The sequence below is a fragment of the Platalea leucorodia genome (assembly GCF_965183815.1).
Source record: "Platalea leucorodia genome assembly, chromosome: 6".
Lineage (NCBI taxonomy): Eukaryota > Metazoa > Chordata > Aves > Pelecaniformes > Threskiornithidae > Platalea > Platalea leucorodia.
The window spans coordinates 23,523,759-23,543,173 of record NC_138828.1 but is presented as its reverse complement, the minus strand read 5'-3'; the positions used below and the strand labels follow the sequence as shown (position 1 = coordinate 23,543,173).

Sequence of the window (19,415 nt, the reverse complement as noted above, 5' to 3'; positions counted from 1 at the left end):
AGTCTTTGGAAAAGCTTCAGGGTGTCCGCAAAAGTCAGACAAAAGGCAGGTAAAGCAGGCACATCAGTGATCAAGAACTAGCCTGTCAGGGCCCCGAGGGCAGTAATAGGCCTTAACTACCCTGATCAGTCTCACCTGGGACCACCACCCATGCATCCTCTGCCCATTGGCCTGCATAATCTACTTAAGCTCAGGTCTTGGCATTCAATTTTTGCCTGAGCTATGTTATAGAAATAATTGATTCTGGTTTTGTCTTCTGGATGGGTATTGGCCCAATATTGTAAGTACTTTGTCTCTGTTTCTTTGTTAGAGCCTGCATCTGATTGATCTCTTCTGTGGGACTCCTGGTGGACTCTGTTATCACCACCGTGCTCTGCCTACCCTGTCCAGACCTTGTGGGATGGTGCCCTGGTTAGTGAGGGCATTGTCTGTGTGGTAGTCACCCCTGGTTCACTTGCTCTTGCAGAGCAACCCTGTTCTTGCTGCTCCCTGAGACAGAGCCTCTGCATCGTTTCCTGCAGTAGTAAATACAGATAAATGGGTGAGTTGTAAAGACAAGAACAGTCTATCTGAACTGCTGGTGGAAGAGCCCAGTGGCTGGATTTTAAGATGAAAATGTAGAAAAATGAACAGTGGATGAATCCACTAATAATGACTAACCAACCAAGACAAAGCTGGCTATACATACTGGGCAATCTATGAGTTCTGATTGACTTGTGTATGTTCTGGGTCAAGGGCTTCCTATAAAGCAGTGCCTTGAATCCATGCCAGAAAAGAATGCAATTAAACTGCTGCACTGATGGAGCTTTTATGGGTCTACTGAGTAGTTTTCCTTTACTGCTGAAGTGAAAGATAAATTCTGCCTTTAAGTCCCCATGTTCCTAATGTGCATGTGTAAGGAATCTGCATAACAAAATAAACACCGTAACTGCTTTCTGAGGCATTTAAGGCCCACTCTTGCTAGTTATCAAGGTTATCATCAAAACAAGGATATGTGTGAAAATCTCCTGAGGAAAATCCAGGAATGAACAAACAGTTAAGGCAAGTAAGCAGACTTACAATGTTACTAGGCATATAATGTCTGAAAATAAGTAAAGGTAATGAGATGAGGCAAGAAAAATAAAATCAAGTAGCTATGGTGAGGATTGTGTTTAGAAATAGAGATCATAACTTAGCTTCTGCTGAAAGCAACAGGGTTACTAGAATATAAGCTTTAACTTCGTTTTCTGCTAAAAACAACCTTGCTTATTTAATTTACTCTGGCATGCATCATGCATACAATACTGCAATAAAATACAGTAATGGCTCATAGACTGATAGTTAAAATGAGCACTAAAGCTTTCAGAACTACAGAATAGGAGACTATGCTGTTTTCAGAAAGTGCAGTTGGCCTCAGAACGAAGGACACATCAGTATCATAACCATGGCTCAGGCTCTTGAATTAGTTGCTTGCTCATTTCATGGGCATCCAGCACAGTATCTATCTAACAGTTTTCTCTCAGTCGTCTTCCTCAGCTTCTCCTATACCTGCCCCACTTCTGAGAACTGCTGCTGGAAATAACTAGATGTCCTGAAAGGACAGAAGACATTTAATCCCGTACTCACGCCAGTCACTGTCCTGATGAAAGGCGAAAAAGGGGGTGCACAGCTCCACACAAATGTTCTGGTGTTGAGGTATTTCTTGGTCCCACCGCTAACAGGACTCTTCTTCACTGCTTAGGGCCAGCTTTGCCATAGTATTCTTCTCCAGGCTTTGTTCCCCTCCCTTCTGTCAGCTCTTGTGGAAATGTTCCCCCTGCCCCTTTCAATACATTCCCAGGCAACCTCTAGAAATAGCACTTCACACTCTAAGGAAGGGCTTTTTGTGAACAGGACTGTGAATTTATTCCCATCATAAGATAGATGTAATCTCATAGGTAGAAGAGTACAACATATACTTTGCAGAGCAATGCTTTCTCTTCATATATCTTTCTGCCACTTATGAGAGATTTTTGGTTATCTGCTGACATTGACTGGTAAAAGACATCAATGTTAAGTGTCAAGATAGTTCTTCCCCAACCAGTAATGGCTGATAACAGAACTGGGTCATGATCCTGAGCCCATAATGGCAAGGGACTTGATACAGGCAGCTTAAATGCTGCTGATGGTGATGGCGTGCTCTGGAAGGACACTGAAAAATGGAGAACCAAGTTCTATAGATACTGAGACACCTAGATTCTTAACACTGCAAAGGATAAGAGATTAAAAAACTTTCCATTTGAAAGACTTGTTTGAGAGATCTGCTTTCATACACCATGTTCAAACTCTAAAATCTTCAGCCTTTAGTTACATTCTTCAATGCTCAAACTCCCATTAAGGAAAAATGCATATTTTTTGAAACTGAGATGTATTTATCCAACTAGCTCAAGAGATGAAATATATACATGAGGAAACACCCACTCATACAGGATAGATCAAGAACCATCGAAAGCTCCTAAAACTTTCATTAAAATCATTCATGCTGAGATACTCCAAACAAAAGTATGGCACTTAAAACCCTGCTAAATGAATAGCATAAAATTGTGCCATTTGTTTCACAAATGTTTCTAAAAGGGACTGGTAACACTCTGGACTCAATGCAACTTCAAGAACATAGGATGGAGCTTCCCTTCATTCTGAAATAGTTCCTTTCACAACTGCATAGCAACACTGCAATTGTCTTATGCATTGTCTTAAGTGTGGCTGCATTAAGTCCTCTCTCTGTAAAGCGGAGGCAGCTACTTATATCGGCAACTCTAAACACTTCTATAGACATTTTAGGCTAAAGGATTAGTATTTTTTAATTACAGTGGACAGAATTCTGTAGACAGTGAAGGTTAGACTTTGTATACGTATGCCAACTGTATGTGTATATGTATGCCAACTGTTTGAATTTGACCTACTACAGTTTTCACAGGCCAGGTAAGGAAACCAAATGTTTGCACCTTCCAGCATTTGGTTGTCTCAGTAGCAAGGTAATGGTGGCTTAAACAAGTGCATGTGTATCACAGGCTGATCTAACTGAGAGGCATAGTAGTGCTATGCCCAAAATAGTTTTGTGGTGTTTTTTTCACATCTGTTTGCTTCCAAAGTATTTGGAAGATCAAATGATACTTTGGCCACTATCACACCAAAAGAGATATCCGTGCCCACCCCAGAAGTCTAAGCAAGATCTCTCACAATTACTTGATTTGTTGGAGAAAGCATAAATTCTTCTCTCTCTGACTATAATGTATGTTGGTTTATAAAATACATTTTCTACAAGGGTAATTTAAAAAAGCATTCTGTCTATGTCTAAGAGTTGTCACAGAGCAGCATCTAATGTTAAGCTGGCTGTGGCAGGAAAAAAATGTTAACTTCCAAATGACAAATACTTTGGGTATGATCTTCAAGAATTTTTTTAATTGATTATGCCACAGGAATTGAGGTTTCATTAGTATCTTGCATATGTATTAACGCAAGTCACCCATACTTGCTGTACTGTAGTCCAAGATGTCTAGTCTTTCAAAGCCTAAGATATTTGAAAAAAGTCACTCTGATCACTGCAAAGCAGATGACAAGTACCCATTAATAAGACAGATTTAAGTTTCAGAACCTTAGCCAAAGGTTCAAAGACATGAAATCCTGGAGATGGTCTAGACTGTATATAAAACCAAAACTAGTCTGACCTGGCTTTTACATGACTACTTAGACTGAAAAGAGCATTAATACAAAGCATCACTAAAAAACCACAACAACAAAAACAAAAAAACCCCACCTGCTGTAATGCCAATAATACAAGACCATATTCTGCTATTTAATTGTCTTCCTGACTACTGGGCCATGCTCTTGGACCTACATGTAAAACACAGGAAGATTGCCACTTTATTTCCTACCAAGAGCTAAAGCTGGAAAATGCTTAACTGCAGAAAATTAGGTTTAAAAACACTGGTGCTGTGGTTTAACCCCAGCCAACAACTAAGCACCACATTGCTACTCGCTCACTCTCCCCACCTCCCCACCCCTCTGGTGTGATGGGGGAGAGAATTAGAGGGGTGAAAGTCAGAAAACTCGTGGGCTGAGATAAGAACAGTTTAATAATTGAAGTAAAATAAAATAGTAGTAGTAGTAGTAGTAACAATAATATAATATACAAAGCAAGTGATACACTGTACAATTGCTCACCACCCACTGACTGATGCCTAGCACATCCCTGAGCAGCGATCACTGCCCCCCTGGCCAACTCCCCCAGTTTATATACTGAGCATGACGTCATATGGTATAGAATAGCCCTTTGGCCAGTCTGGGTCAGCTGTCCTGGCTGTGCCTCCTCCCAGCTTCTTGTGCACCTGGCAGAGCATGGGAAGCTGAAAAGTCCTTGGCTAGTGTAAGAACTACTTAGCGACAACTAAAACATCAGTGTGTTATCAACATTATTCTCATCCTAAATCCAAAACACAGCACTATACCAGCTGCTAGGAAGAAATTTAACTATCCCAGCTGAAACCAGGACAACTGGGCAAAATATGAAGTTGAAGGTAAGTTTAATATTCTAAGAAAATACATTTTTAATGTCTGGAATGATCCATTAAATACTTAGGATACTTTAGAAATCACTTTTTCTTAATTCTTGCCCCTCTGATGATTTACTATTCAAGAGATCAACTGTAAGATAATGGAAGAAAGGATGAGGGAATGGAATGACTTGGGTTGTAAGGGACCTTAAAAGATCATCTAATACAATGCCCCAGCCATGGGCAGGGACATCTTTCACTACTACATCAGGTTGCTCAAAGCCCTGTGCAACCTGACCTTGAACACTTCCAGCGACGGAGCATCCACTTCTCTGGCCAACCTGTTCCAGTGTCTTACCACACTCATTGTAAAAAAGCTTCTTCATTATATCTAATCTAACCTACCTTCTTTCAGTTTAAAACTCTTGCCACTGTCCTGTCACTACAGGCCTTGGTAAAAAGTCTTTCTCTCTCTTTCCTATAAGCCCTCTTTATATATTGAAAGACTGCAATAAGGTCTCCCTGGAGGCTTCTCTTCTCCAGGCTGAACAACCCCAACTCTCTCAGCTTTTCTTCACAGGAGAGGTGTTCCAGCCCTCTGATGATTTTCATGCCCCTCCTCTGGACCCACTCGAACAGGTCCACATCTTTCTTATGCTGCAGGCACTAGAGCTGGACACGGTACTCCAGTGGGGGGTCTTGAGAGTAGAGTGGGAGGATCACCTCCCTCAGCCTGCTCGCTATTCTTCTTTTCATGCAGCCCAGGATACAGTTGGCTTTCTGGGCTGCAAGCACACGTTGCCACCTCATGTTCAATTTAACATCCACCAGTTCCCCCAAGTCCTCTCCTGCAGGGCTGCTGCAAGGTATGTTTTTCTTCAGTCATAATCCTGACTCCCATGAAAGATGTTTACATGAGCTCTTTAGTCTGTTAAAACTCATACATTTATGTTAAATCAATATTTTAGTATTAAAAGTTGAAGATTTGGTTGCATGTCCAAAATTGTTTTTACTTAGTTTTGCACTGAAGCTTGAAGAGCAACTTCTTTTTTTGTATAGAACACATGGCAAACTCTAATGCTAATTGCTCTGGCCAAGTTGGTACACTTCCTAGCACTAGATAATCAAATAAATGATGAGTTCCACTTCACTCTCAAATTACTTACTCTAAGGACAATAATTAGCAGATAAATCCAAGTTTAATGGTCATTGTGGAAGAGAAGAATTTAAATGAAAATTCAAAAATGTGCAAGTACTGAAGAGAAGAAAACAAAGGTATGAACAGAATCATAGAAAAGCTGGAAATGGTGGGGAGGAGAGGGGAGGATGGTGTGCTCTTCCTGCCAATGCAGTGCATACTTAAGCAGTCAGTTGTTTCCAGAGGAGTAAATATCAGAATAAATTTAGGAATCGTGTGTTCTAAATTGCTATGAATCTATGGGACCCTTAGCAGTAACAGTGACAATCTCTGAACCAGATTGTAAGAGATGAAAGGAGGGAAAATGAAGAGAACTGTTCCTTTATCCTGTTATGTTACACTAAATCTTTTAGAAAGACAAGAAAACAGAGATGGTATACAACAAAAAAGGAAATGTTTTTAGAAGTGCTGAGCCACTGAATCAAGAAGGAAAATTTCTAGCTCTGTTTCTATTGCATGATCAGCATCACATTTAGATTACTTAAGCTGCAATATTTGGTTTTGTTCTGAACAGCAAAGTGCTGCACTTAGCTAATCAACTGGCTCTTTGCTTCACTCCTCAGTGCTGTTACAATTCTGTCTCTGAAAGCACCCTAGAAAACCATCTGGTGGACTGCAGTACAAGGATCATGCCAAGGAGAAGACAGATAATTACAAATAGAACACTCCTAAACCAAACAATTATTTAAACTGCCCAGGTACTTGTGATAAAATGTAAATACAGTCCCCTTACTCTGGAAAAACACTGGTAGCCAAAGATTTCAGCTCCTTATGGTGACTCAGGCAGCCCTTCTGGTTCACAAGACAGTCCATGATGAATGAGAAATCAAGTCTGATAACTCTCAGGTCTACTACAGTACAAACTTAAATGCACCATGAATTCTGAACACAATAATAAAGCTCCCCACAAGTCTGAGGCACTTAAGCTGCTGGCTGAAGTCCAGATAGATTCTGGCTACAAACATGTTAAAACAGACACTCAGGTTATGTCTACACTGCAAGATAAAAGAGGGTCTAAGGTATGTTTAAGGATACCAGTCTGATACCTCTGTCCACAAGGTCAGCTGCGACCATGGATATTTCTGGCTCTTGCAGAGGCTAGAAGTATAATTGGATTCAAAGAGGAACAAGTAAAATTAGGTTCCTACCCATGACTGTCAGAAGCTGGAGGGAAGGAAGAAGCTGCTAAGAGGATAACCACACCATACAAAACATTTCATTATATTTTGCACCAGACTGAGTTGAAACTGGGCTGAAAAACTTTGTACACAGCTCAGAATCAGTGTCCATATTGCATTTGGGAGAGCTGATCTGGGGCCACTGGCTCCTTCCCAAGCCATCCATGCTATAGGAATAAGCACCTGAACCCATGCGAAGGCATCCAGCCTTCTGCTCATCAGTGATCCATAGTATAGCTTAAGCTGCAAGCACTAGGCAAATCTAGACCTGAGAAGAGGCTTAGGTTCTGCTTAGCTGGCAGTAAAGATAAATCCCAAAGAGACTATAAGAGTCTCCTCAACTAAAATACAGAGGCTACCCACCACTCTTCATCTTAAGTCTGTGGGACACAAATGATTCTTGGTTGAAGTTACACACAAACTCAACCAGCATCTAACCACCACAGTGACAAAGCCGATATAAAAAAGATGGATACTTTAATCTTGATTTATCATGAGAAGAGGCTATCATTGTAATAAAAGTAATAGCCTTGTAACACAAGCATATAATCCCCCTGAAATGAGCTCACCTGGAATCCTTTCGGACTCTTGCTTTTTCAAAGGAAAACATAGCTTGTCTGTTGGAAACATACAGCCGTGTTGTTGGCTCTGCAGATACACCTTCCTTGGCTCCTCTCCTCCTATCAGCAGAGACTTGAATCCTTGAAGCCACTTTAAATGGAGAAGGTTGAAGAGAGTGCTCTCCTTGACTGCTAACAACATCCTGCAGCTTGTTCAACTGTATACACTTGCTCTGAAGTTCCTTGGTGAGTTCTGCTATGACCTTAGTCTGCATAGCCAGCTGCTCTTGAAGCTCAGCAACAAGACTTTGACCGTCTTGCAACTCTTGATCCTTTCTCGTCAGCTCCTTTTCCAGTTCAAGCACCCTGCTGCAAACAATATCAGCTTGCCCATTGATCACATTGATGCCTAGACCTGCGTCCTTCAAAAACTTATGCTTGCCAGCACAGCCAATAGAGAGGTTTGCTACGTGTCTATCCGGCCGCCTCAGATGCTTGGGTTTCACTGATCCATTCCCCATTTTGTCCAGAGACCTAAGTGGTAAAATAAATTTGCAGTTTTATTTCATTCCCCAACAAGAAGAAAAAAAAATCATGGAATGGTAAGTAATGAATTCAATATTTAACTGTCAGCTGAATTTGAGATATACAACTATAGTAAACATAGTAGATTGCTTTCATCCTTTCCAGTCCTGAAAGTCAGAGGAGTAAAGGGCAAAGAGAAGAGGTAGGTAGATTGGTGGATACAAAGCAAAAGATCTGATGGCTACCACTTTTTTTTTCGTCAGTTGAAGAAGAGATGTGTAAGCTCCGATCAGCCTAACAAAGACAAAACAAACAGCAGGAAGGAGGAAGGCTTGTGATTTACTGCTGAAGCAAGAAAATTGTTAAGAACAAAAAAAAAGTTGGGTCACTTCCCCATTGAGGAAAAATTACTGAGTACACAGACCAATTTAACCAGTGGATACATAACTGCCTGGCATAAAGGATACGTGATTATTAAGCATATGTATTAATAATAATTAAAAAAAAAAAAAACTTTAAGGGTTATGACCATAAAAGAACAGTCATACTGATCAGAACAGGGGTCTGGCTAGCTTGTAAACTGTCTCCAACCATGGCCATAAGGAGATGCCCAGGAAAGGGTATCAACAGGATGAGCATATAGGATGCCTGACGGAAATACTGTCTGAAATTTCAGATTTCCTGAGCCTGATATGCTTTATTTAATCCTCAATGGATTTCTAATCCTAGTACTTGTCCCATTTCCCTTCTAACCCCTGTAAACTTCATATCTGCAGACCCTGGCAGGACCCTAGCAAGGAGTTGCACAGGTCTGCTTCTTGCATGAAGAACTACCTCCTTTTATTTGTTTCTTCCAGTACAAAACCAGGGATATCAAAGTTAGGAAAAGCCAGCTTCAGGAAGACTTCTCTCTGTTAACCTTTTCTATAATATTTTGTAAATTTCAGCCCTACCTCTCTGCCTGAACGTATGCCTGAATTCTTTCCCAGAATGACAAGCCCTAGCTTACTCAGTCCTTCCTCATACAGACATCACTCCAAAAGTTTGACCAACTTTGCCATCTTTTGCTGATGACAAATTCAGGGCAGCACAGAGTTAGACCTAATTTACTCCTACCAAGAGCAGGCAGCTGGTACTCTTTCTGCAGGATTCTTAATCATTTAAAACTGGCTCACATTTTTTAGTGTAACAGCAGCTACTGCTGTCAAGGAACAATTGCCTTTTATGGGGAATTATCCCTTTCCATTGTCTACTCATGAAAAGTGACCAGGAAAAAAAAGAGCTTGGACTCCTGTCAGAACACCTATGCTCCAAGCACTTGCTGCAACTAGCAGCCTTAAGTAGATTTGCACTGACCCACCTCCTTCCCTGGACGCTATCTTTGACATATTTTATCGTATCATTTCAGGAGGAGCAAAGAAGTGCCTGCTGCTTAGGTCAGACTATATTAAAGCTGAAGGGGGGAAAAAAACTAACGTGTTGCTTTTGGGAGTCTAGTGTTCAACAATCACTAACCCACTGTACCCCAGAACTAGTCTTGGGGAGCAATGCCTGCCCATAAATCCCATCTGTGAGCCACAACAGTGCCAGGTTACAGTTTGGTTTAGTTCATGTCTGAGGAGACCTCCACCAGGAGAGAAGGAATGAGCTGTATTGTCCGGGCCTTAGCACCACATAGAGCTTTTCCCAAAAGCTCTGCTCAGGCTCTTGATGAATCCTGTTCAGTTGTATCCTGCTATTGCAGAAGACCACAGCACAGGAAATACCTGCCTTAGAGGAAACAGAAAATTGTTTCCTTGGACTCTGATTTTTACCTCATCAATAAGTTATTAAAATAAGTTTTATAAAAGTACTGGTGCACTAACCAGGCAACCATGCTGCTATTGTGACCAGTCATCAGTAGGCCCAAAGCAGCTGTTGGTCTGCCTCATGAATGAAGTACAACTTTTTCAGGTTGAACCCCAAGTGATGTGGCTTAAGCTAATCTCTTTTACCATTTCATTGGAACTGGACAAGAACACGCCCCTGACAAGGTACACTTGTCAACAACAAGAAACAACAACTTGATCAGACAATAAGAAATAAATTGAGAAGCTTCAGCAATTTGCTTTTACTGGCTAATATAACCATACTTTTAACATGCACAATTCTGTTCTGGTTTGCAGCCTTCAATGGGCTAGAATTTAAATACTTGACAAGGTAGCTCACATTGCAAATTTAGTTTTCCTTAAAACAGTCTTTCTTCTCAACTCTGTCTTGCTTATTGTGACTTTGTACAATATTTTCCTTTTGCCCCAATTTCCTGGATGCATTTTGACAGCTGGTGCTTCAGCTCAATAACAGGGTAGTATGTCAGAAATAAAGGTAAATCTGTACTGCACAGGAGGATTTAAACAAATTGCACATCAAGGTACCAAATCAAATAACTCTGAAGAGGGACCTGTGTGTCACTGCGTATGGCTTAACCAAAGATCTTAGCTCAGCATGCAAACATATTTAAAAAAACCAAAACAACAAAACAATAACCAACCTAAACTAAACGTTACAATATATAGAGTAAAAATGGAGATTACAGAAAATATGTCATCACACACAACACAGTGGCAGCCTCTGCTACTGAGTGCAGTGGCAGTCACTGCATTTAAAAAAAAAAGGATATCACAGACATTTTAAAATGACCTTTACAAAAGGATAAGGTGACTGCCCCAGGGCATAGAAAAACCTACTATTTAGATTGTATCCAGAAACAGAACAGGTTTACTGTATAAAGAGATGACGATTAAAGTGCATAATATAAAAATTGCACTAGAGTGAACAACTTAGGAACTTCTGTCTTCCCACTGTATATGCACAATTAATCATCAGTGTACAACGCAACAAGCAGTCAGATCTGACAGATCCCTGTTTCCGCATGGTGCCCTTTATTGTCTACCGGTATAGGAAACTCATGGCCAAGTACATAGCAGGAATCAAGAAAAGACTGACAGGTAATTCAGCGTTACAGTAGTTAATTCTACCAGAAAACTTAAAACCTGATGCCTCCAAGGTTTGACCAATCTTTACCTACACGTAATGAGACAACAAGCAAAACCAGAGCATGCTCTAGGTTTACTAAATGCTCTTTCGAGTGGTCTGCCACTGGCAGAGACGCGGCCAGGAACCAGGCAGACTCAAACCCACCCAGGAGAGAAGAGGCTGCCCCCGCCAGCTCGCCCACCCGGCCCGGGCTGCTCAAGGGATGCAGCGCAAGTCGCCGCCGAGTGCCCGGGCTGCGCTCCTCGGAAACCGGCTCCACCCCAGGGCCGCGGGGTGCCGGTGCTGCCGGGCCAGCGCCGCCGCCGAGACCCCCGCCCCGCCGGAGCCCGGCGTCGCCCCAGGGAGGCCGCAGCTCCTCCAGGCTCCCCGTGCGCCGCGGCGCCGTCCCGGCCTCCCCAGCTCTCCGCACGCACCCGCCGGAGCCGCCCGCTGCCTCCTCCTCGGCTCCGGTCCCGCGGGGCTGCCCTCACCTGCGCGCTGGGCTGAGCCCGGGCCCCGAAGCAGGACGGGGCTGGGCGGCAGCAAGGACAGACTGACGCTCCCGCGCTCGCCGCGGAGCCGGGGCGGGCGGAGGCCTCGCTGCCCGTCACGGACGGGCGGGAGCTGCGGCGGGAAGGGAGGGGAGGGGGGCGGCCGCGGCGGTGCCCGCTCGTCGCTCCGGCGGCGGTGCGGGGGCTGCGGGGCCGTGCGGGGGCTGAGGGGGCGCTGGGCTGCGGGGAGCCTCCGGTGCGGTGTCCGGGCTCGGCAGGGAGGCAGATGCCCCGTCCCAGGCGGGCAGGGTCAGGAGCCGCAGGGACAAGCGGGGCTCCTCAGCCCATTCCACTTCTCAGAGAGGTAGATGCAGGGCCCAGCTCGGGCCATGTTGGCAAGTGTTGGTCCTGCTGGCTTTCCCCTGCCCTTTGGAAGGGTCCTGGCGTGACTATCAGGCACACAGCAGCTAAGCTGCAGCAGAGATCCTACAGCCTTTGTTCTCTGAAACTGACCCCCAGGCACCACTGCACAGCCCTCCTGCAAGGTACCTTCTCACGTCCTAGGGTCTGTCCTTGCTCAGGCTGGAGCATCGTCCTAGGGTCTGTCCTTGCTCAGGCTGGAGCATCGTGGCCTGCCCCAGAATGGGGCATTACCTCTGTGTTCAACATTGACTATTGGTAGAGTACAGGTTTCACAAGGGCTGTTCTCTCCTGGCACATATCTTTATGGTACTTCAAAACAGCTGTCTTCAAACCAAGGACTGTTAGACCCAAACAGCCTACCAAACCATCAGTGAAAGGATTTTACAACAGCCGAAGAGCTGCACGCACAACTCCCCTACTGATGCTGTCAAGCAGACTTGGTCTAACCCCAGCCTGTAGCCTCTAGGACACTGACTCTCCAATTTTCTCCTCTACACTTAGCTTCTCTTTTTGAGACTGTCTTTACATTCACCCCAAATTCTTTCTTGTCCCACTCACAAACTTAAAATTGCTGATCGAAAGTGACAGCACTGGAGGAGAAATATCAAAGGCAGTCTCTAAAGTCTTTGCTGGTATCCCTCCTATGTGCGATTCCTGGCAGCCCCACCAGTGAAAAATCTCTACCAATGCATATTTATGAAATACTCCAGGCAACTCCATCACCAATGTCAGTTTGCCTACCTATAAATCCTCCTTTGGCTTCAACAGACCTCAGTGTTCAGTGTGGCTTCCACAATTGCTGCCTATGGCTGGGATGAAGCTCACATAAACTCTAATGGGACCAGCCTGGGAAGGGCTGGGCATTCTTTTACTTACAATGGAGTTCTCAATTACAAAAGACAAAATTCTAAATAAATGTTGGCCACATACGTTTCACTGACTACTCAGTACCTCAAAACACAAATGTTACAGTGATCAGAAAAGCATGTGATGAGAAAACATGTCGCAGCAACTGCTTACACTTACACTCGGAAAGTGAGCTGGTCTGGGAAGCAGCAATTCAGTCGGATTCCCTGCATGAGGCAATTCGTCAGCACCCTCTTTTCCTGTTGCAAAGGTCCACAAGAAATGCAGTCAGAAGTCCGGAGACTGATCCCTAATTATGGTACACCAGGGCTATATGGGGTCTTGCTCTTCATTGGTAAAGTGAAAAAGGTAATGGGTACCCCCAGTTCACCTACCAGGAGTCTTCAGAAATTATTTTCTCACCAGCAGCCTGATAATCAGAAAGTACACAGCTACAGTGGATATATCCTCTCGTTTAAACTCCTGGATAATAAGCGTTACAACTGAGCTATTGAGTCAAAGGGTAAATTTTCATTTACCTTGTAACAGATTTTTTGGTCCTGTTCATGGCATGTAGCTTACATTGTTAGAAAACTGTTCCATTTTAAAAAACCCATTGGAGATACTACTACAGATTCCAACAGCAGTCTGGAACTTAAAACACATGAACAGTTCACATGTTAAGGATGTTACTGACTAAGATTTTTGGTAAGGAAAACCTAGATAACAAAGCATGACTAAAAGAGTTAAACTGAGATATTGTGGAAAAAAACAACCAACGATGTAATACCCAGCTCTCTATCCTTGCTTTCATCTCAAAAGCACAAAAAAACAGCCCTGCACTAAGATTTTTAAAAGTGAGTGGCCAAAATTGAGCTCTTAGTAAATTGAGACCTATGTCATGTATCAGCTGCAATGACAGCCTCAGAGCAATCCTGAACACACTTCTGCACATGCTGCAGCTGGGGTGCTGGGCACAGACACATTGATTTCACAGTGTCATGCGGTTTCAACACTGTGGCAAAACCTACCCAAGGCAAAACGTACTGAGGGCAGGACTGTGAAAGAAATGGTTGGGCTGTGTCAGGCCAGGAGGTAGGAATGCCTACTGTTTGCACAGCACATAAGCTTTTGTAGGAATCTCACCAGGAACACGCTTGTGTACAGCTACTACACACTTCATTATCAGCACACTCAGTCAAGATGAAGGCCCTTCTATGCTTGTTGCTGCACAGCCATAGAATAAAAAATAGTTCCTACTGTAAGAGATAGCAATTACAATAGACAAGGTGACCAAGGAGGGTGGAAGGACAGTCCCATACAGAGAAAGAAATTGCCCAAAATCACACAGAAGTGACTTGCAGATCTCTGAAAGGGACATGCTGCCAGGGACCCTGAGGGCACTAATAAGCCTTAATGGCCCTCACCAGCCCCATTTGGGGCCTCCACCTACACCCATGGGCCCAGGAGCTCTATCTAAGCTCAGCCTGGAGGTCTTAGTTCTCATCTCAGGTACAGTGGTGGAGTAGTCTCTAGCTTAACTACAGCTATAATCAGCTATTAAGGTCCTTGATCCAGACTTCAGCCTGTCTTGATCTTGGTCCTTACTATCTGACCAGAAACATGCCTGGCAACACTGGACTTGATCTTAACCCTAACCTGCGGACTGAGTTCCTGAGTTGACCTTAGACCTGCCTCATCACCATGATGTTGCCTTATGATCTTGACTCTTGGTTGGACTGGTCATGATCTCTGGCTCTGCTATCTCACTCAGGTACTGTGGGAGTGGGCCCTGGTCAGCAAGGCCCTTGCCTTGCTAGCTGTGTGATTTCTGTGCCCCTTTCACCCTCCCGGTTCACCTTTCCTTAACAGCCTTTCTTTTGCTGTTCCCTAGCACTGCATTACACTATAGTCTTCTGTTTTATGCATAACTTCAGTCACCTGTAGAAGCCAGGAATCAGATCTAAGAGCAACTTTGTCAAAGGTGTCTACTAATATTTCCATGTAATATTGGAAGGAGCTTACTACCAGCTTGAGAACCTATAAGGTAAAAAGATATTAGGAAGACAAAGATGGGGGATGGGTGGTTCAGAGAACTAATCTGGCAAAGAAATACTTCAGAGATCACAGAACCAGTAATGCTCCCAGAAATCTCAAGCTCCCCTATTCTAAAAATTCCTTAGGTCTATTACAGAGACTTTTTTTTCTCAGAATTTGTTTCAGGGTACCAATATGTCTGGGTTACAGTTAGGGATGCTTTGGTCAGCCTAGACTAGAACTTCACTTGGTACCAGTTAGTTTAAAAACTTGGAAAACTTGTGACTTGTTTTGGTTTTATTGTGGGTTGTTTTGTATTGTTTTGGGTTTTTTTCCCCTTTGAGCAGGTTAGTATGAGTGCACTACAGCCCAGGATTTGTGGTTAGATGCTGTACTGTGGCATGAGCTGCTTAGAGGTGACTTGCCTCCACTGAAAGTCACCAAGTAACACACAACTTTCTATGCCAGAACAGATGGAAACTGATGAAGAACCTGGAGCTAGAAATCAGTACCCCAGGCTGTTGGGTTCAGCAGTCATAATAAGGTTCTGGGCCAGCATGAAGCTGCAGAAACTGAACAGAGCCTTTTGCAGATAATGTTAGTGGAAGCTGGTTTACCAGGACGTGGGTCCTCTCAGAAAAACTGTAACTGCATTCATGGCTCAAAGATGTTTTCATGGAGAATGAAGAAAGAAGATTTTGCCTAACAGAGGGATTTCTTTCCCTTCTGTACAGGAATGTCAAGCAACTTCACTAATTTAGATGTACTACAGCATTATATATTGTCTTCAACTTTGATGTGCTCACTGAGTGACCAGCTGTGCAACCTGCAGTGAGTAAGAGAGCTTATCCTGGGTCCAAATAAATGTCTTATGTCTGACTTAAGAGGCTGTGATTTCTTAAAAGGCAAGACAGAAGTTAGGCAGAGAGCTGCACCCCACCCAAAGGGGCTCCTGGCTAACTGTGACAGCAGTGATGCACAGGAATCATCTGGGAGGCCTGGTGAAGGAAGCTGAGAAGGCCAAGGGAATGGCCACCATGGGAAGTGTGTGTGTGTGGGGAATAGAAAAAAGAAAGAAAAAGAGATTTCAACCAGACCCGCAGGTGTCAGTGGGTCTTTGTAATGAAGCAGGTAGTGATTTAGCAGCCTCGCAGAGGACCTAAAGAGAGTACTCTGAGAGCGTGTACATAGCAAAGCCCTCCACTGTTCCTGGCCACCCTGGGCATTCACAGAGCTCCCCTAAGCTGCCCAAACACCCAAACACAGTTCATGTTTTGAAGCAGAACAAAATTGATGGTATTAAATGCATTTTTTTGTGTTGTAGATGGGAATCAAGCAGGTAGGGATTACAAAATAACTATGCTTCTGCTTCTTTCATGCTTTGGGAAATATTTCTGTATTCTAAGAATTTTGCTTTTAATTTTGTGGCTAGCCTGTTAAATCAGTAATCTAGAAGATGCACTTCTATCTGAAACATGACACACTCTCACTTGCCCACTGTAATCCCAGAAAGAGTGTTTTGTTTGGGGTTGGTCCCTTCTCCCCCCATATAAAAGTTTTTTTTTTAGGGGGGGAGGGGTGTTTGTCTCATCTAGCACCTCAGGGCACTAACCATCTTTGGAGCAGACCCATAATTAAACAACTAACAAAAAAAACATTGTTTGAAACCTAAAGCACATAAATCATCTAAGCTCTACTGCTGTCAAGGAAAAAAAAGAATGAAAATACGATTGTAAGGGTTAAACTTATATATACTGCATCATCACTGATTTCAGGGGCTGTCTGGCTTTAATGGTCTGCCTTACTTCCTTAAGCAGAAAAACATTGTCAAGTGAAACACTCAAATGAAGCTTAAGCTTTCCTGAGGTCATACCACACTCAAAAGTCCATTTTCCTCTGGTTTTCTCTTTGTCAAAGTTTGCTTTTGAAACAGAAACACTTGTCAGAGACCTGAGATCGGAATCACAGACAGCACAGCCTCTCTCTCAGCTAGAAATAAAGGCAAACAAAAATCATGTCCCCCACATTTGAAATAATAAAAGGTCTGGTACCTGACATGTGAATAGGGAGTGCAGCCACACTGGTTATCAACAGCTTCAGGATATACTTTAATCTCTCTTGTTCATCTCAATGCTTTTGAAAACAGTAAATAGCCCAAATGGGCAATGGCAAGATTTGTAGTAAATAAAACTTCTAAGTTTTTATTTGAAAGCCCCAGTGCTCACTTTGAGCAATGTTCCTACAAGCAGACACCACTTGGCACCAGTGATTTATCACCACAGATATACTCCAAGACACCATCCCCCACATACTGAGGAGCCCTCAGGCTGCCAGGCTCCCCAGGGTGTGTGCTGTGCCTGGAGGGGCTGATCGTACTGCAGCTGCTCCACCAAAATCCATGGGCTGAAAGGGGGAGATGCACAAAGAGCAGCAAGAAAGCAAGCGGAAAGGAGACAACCTAACGCGTGGGTGCTTTCTCCACTTCAACCATGTCACCCAAACATCTTCTAACCAAATGCAGGCAAGCGGGGAAAAAAATACATTAATTCTGTTACAGGGATCACTCTAAGCTGGAAGACATAGGCAGGGCTGGAGTCCTGAAAAGGCAATTGACACCAATTGTTAGTTTGTCTTATAATAGCCTCCCACAAGCTCTAGACTACTTACAGCCTCACTTCTGCTCAGAGCCTTGTAAATATGCCCAAAGTTTTATCTGTGTAGAGATAAAAGAGATTCAAGAGATGCCTCTTCCCCGAGGACCCTGCAGTCTATGCAACCAGGACGCACCAGCACTGATGGGAGCAAAGGCAAGGGCAGAAACATAGAGTCCTTGGCCATGGTCACCCAGCAGATTAGCAACAGTCCAGGTGTAGCACCCACCACCTGACTGCCAGGCCCCCCTCACGGTCCCACCACCGCACATGCCATGTCCCACCCCTCTCCTTGGCAAGAGATGGTGCTGCAGTCCTGGCTTGAGGCTGGGCTCATGGCAGCAGCTGTTCAGAGCACAGCAAGTACCAAGAGAGATCCTGCTTTTCCTTCTGTCACTGTTTGCCAGAAAAATCCTCCTCTCTTGCCTTGTAGAAAAGGCAGCTTCTCACCCCCCCTAAAAAGGTCACTGGGCAAAGTCCACCACATTTTACTGCCTTTCTTTATAATTAATCAACAGACTGAATGATGCTAGCACATCTTAAGCAGTCTCCTTCTACGGGTATGATAATAAAGTTTATGGCATACAAAAGAGGGACTGTACAAGGGAAATGGCATTGCTTCTTAATTCCCAAACAGAAACCAGTTATTCGATTACATGAAATAACAAATATTTATTTGCCATCTTTTCCCCAAATAATAAATAAGCATTTGAACACTGCCTTATTCAGTGTCAGTTCACTCATCAGGCTATCTTCTCCTTGGCCATAACTTCCTCTAGCCGAGAATACTCTAGCCCTTGGAAACAAAAGCACAGCAAAGGCATGTCTGGCAGCACTTTGATAGGATTTCTGCATGGGAAAATTCTTGCCCCAAACCCTCAGGGTCCACCACTCTCAATCAATTTGACTAATGTAGGATGAATACTGCAAGCTGCGGCAGTGCAAGATCCAGGGAAGTGAACTGCAACAGAGCTCCACCTGACACAGATCATTTTGCCACCTTTGCTGGCTCTTCTGCTTTTTTCATTGCATTGAGAGCCAGCACCAAACTCCTGAACTGCTCCTTGCCCATCTTCATGGGACACTGAGCATCAGCCTAAAGTCAGCTGCTACCCCCTCAGGTATGGACTGTGAATGTCGGCAGCCTGCATAAAGCAATAGAGGGCACCTAAAGGGCCTGTGCTGTCTGGGCCATATGCAATCATTCAGGCTGAAAATAGTGCTATTAGTTGTCAGGAACCACACCACCCACTTCAAACTGAACCTGTGTGCAGTATGTATAATATGTAGAGCCCTTTGAGCTGGCCTTCTACATACTGAGTCTAGATCAGTTCCCACTTGCTGTCCTCCCCCACCACAGATGAAGATCTCAAAAGCAAAAAGGAGTACAAGTTGTGCATATTCACGGCAGCAAGAGTCAGGCAAACTCAAAAGGCTTTCAATGGAAAGAGATACAGTAGCTATTTTACTCTGGTATTAGGATGCAATCAAGATTTAGCACACACGAAAAGGCACAAGTTTTTTTCTAGTTCAACTATCACATTGCAAAGTATCCTGCTTTTATTGTTACTTTTTGCATGCATACCTTTTCTAGTTTTGACCCAGGTCTCATTTTCATGTCAAATCAAGTTCTGATGTGGGACTCTGTCAAGTCATGCATTTAAGACAAATGGCTAAGTTAAAAAGTAACAAAAACAACAAAAGAACCATGGACCTCAACAACCTGTGCAGTGTTAAGGCAAACTGAAGAAAGGCTCCAAGTTCTCATAGCTGCACAGGCAAGCTGATCATCCAGCTGGGATCAGGAGCGTTGGCACAGCTCATGGTGCTACAGCCCTGCACTGTGTAGCTCACTGGGCAAATTTTAGGTTCCTGTTAAACATCTATCATCAACAGGGTCACTGAACTAAAAATTCTCCTGTGGTGCTATGGAGAGATGGCATTTTCTGGTTTTTTTAAGGTCCTTCAAGAGGCAAAAAT

At 43.7% G+C, this 19,415-nt stretch overlaps 1 protein-coding gene across 1 annotated transcript in view; it reads right to left on the bottom strand.

The window, feature by feature from the left end:
* Positions 1-7,968, bottom strand: part of PRKG2 (protein kinase cGMP-dependent 2) — a gene marked incomplete at both ends in the record, with an annotated part of 30,111 nt that extends 22,143 nt beyond the window's left edge. Inside the window, one exon of the mRNA XM_082316471.1 lies at positions 7,457-7,968. Within this exon, the coding sequence (XP_082172597.1) occupies positions 7,457-7,968 (512 nt within the window). The remainder of the gene's footprint in view (positions 1-7,456) is intronic.
* Positions 7,969-19,415: the final 11,447 nt, after the last annotated feature.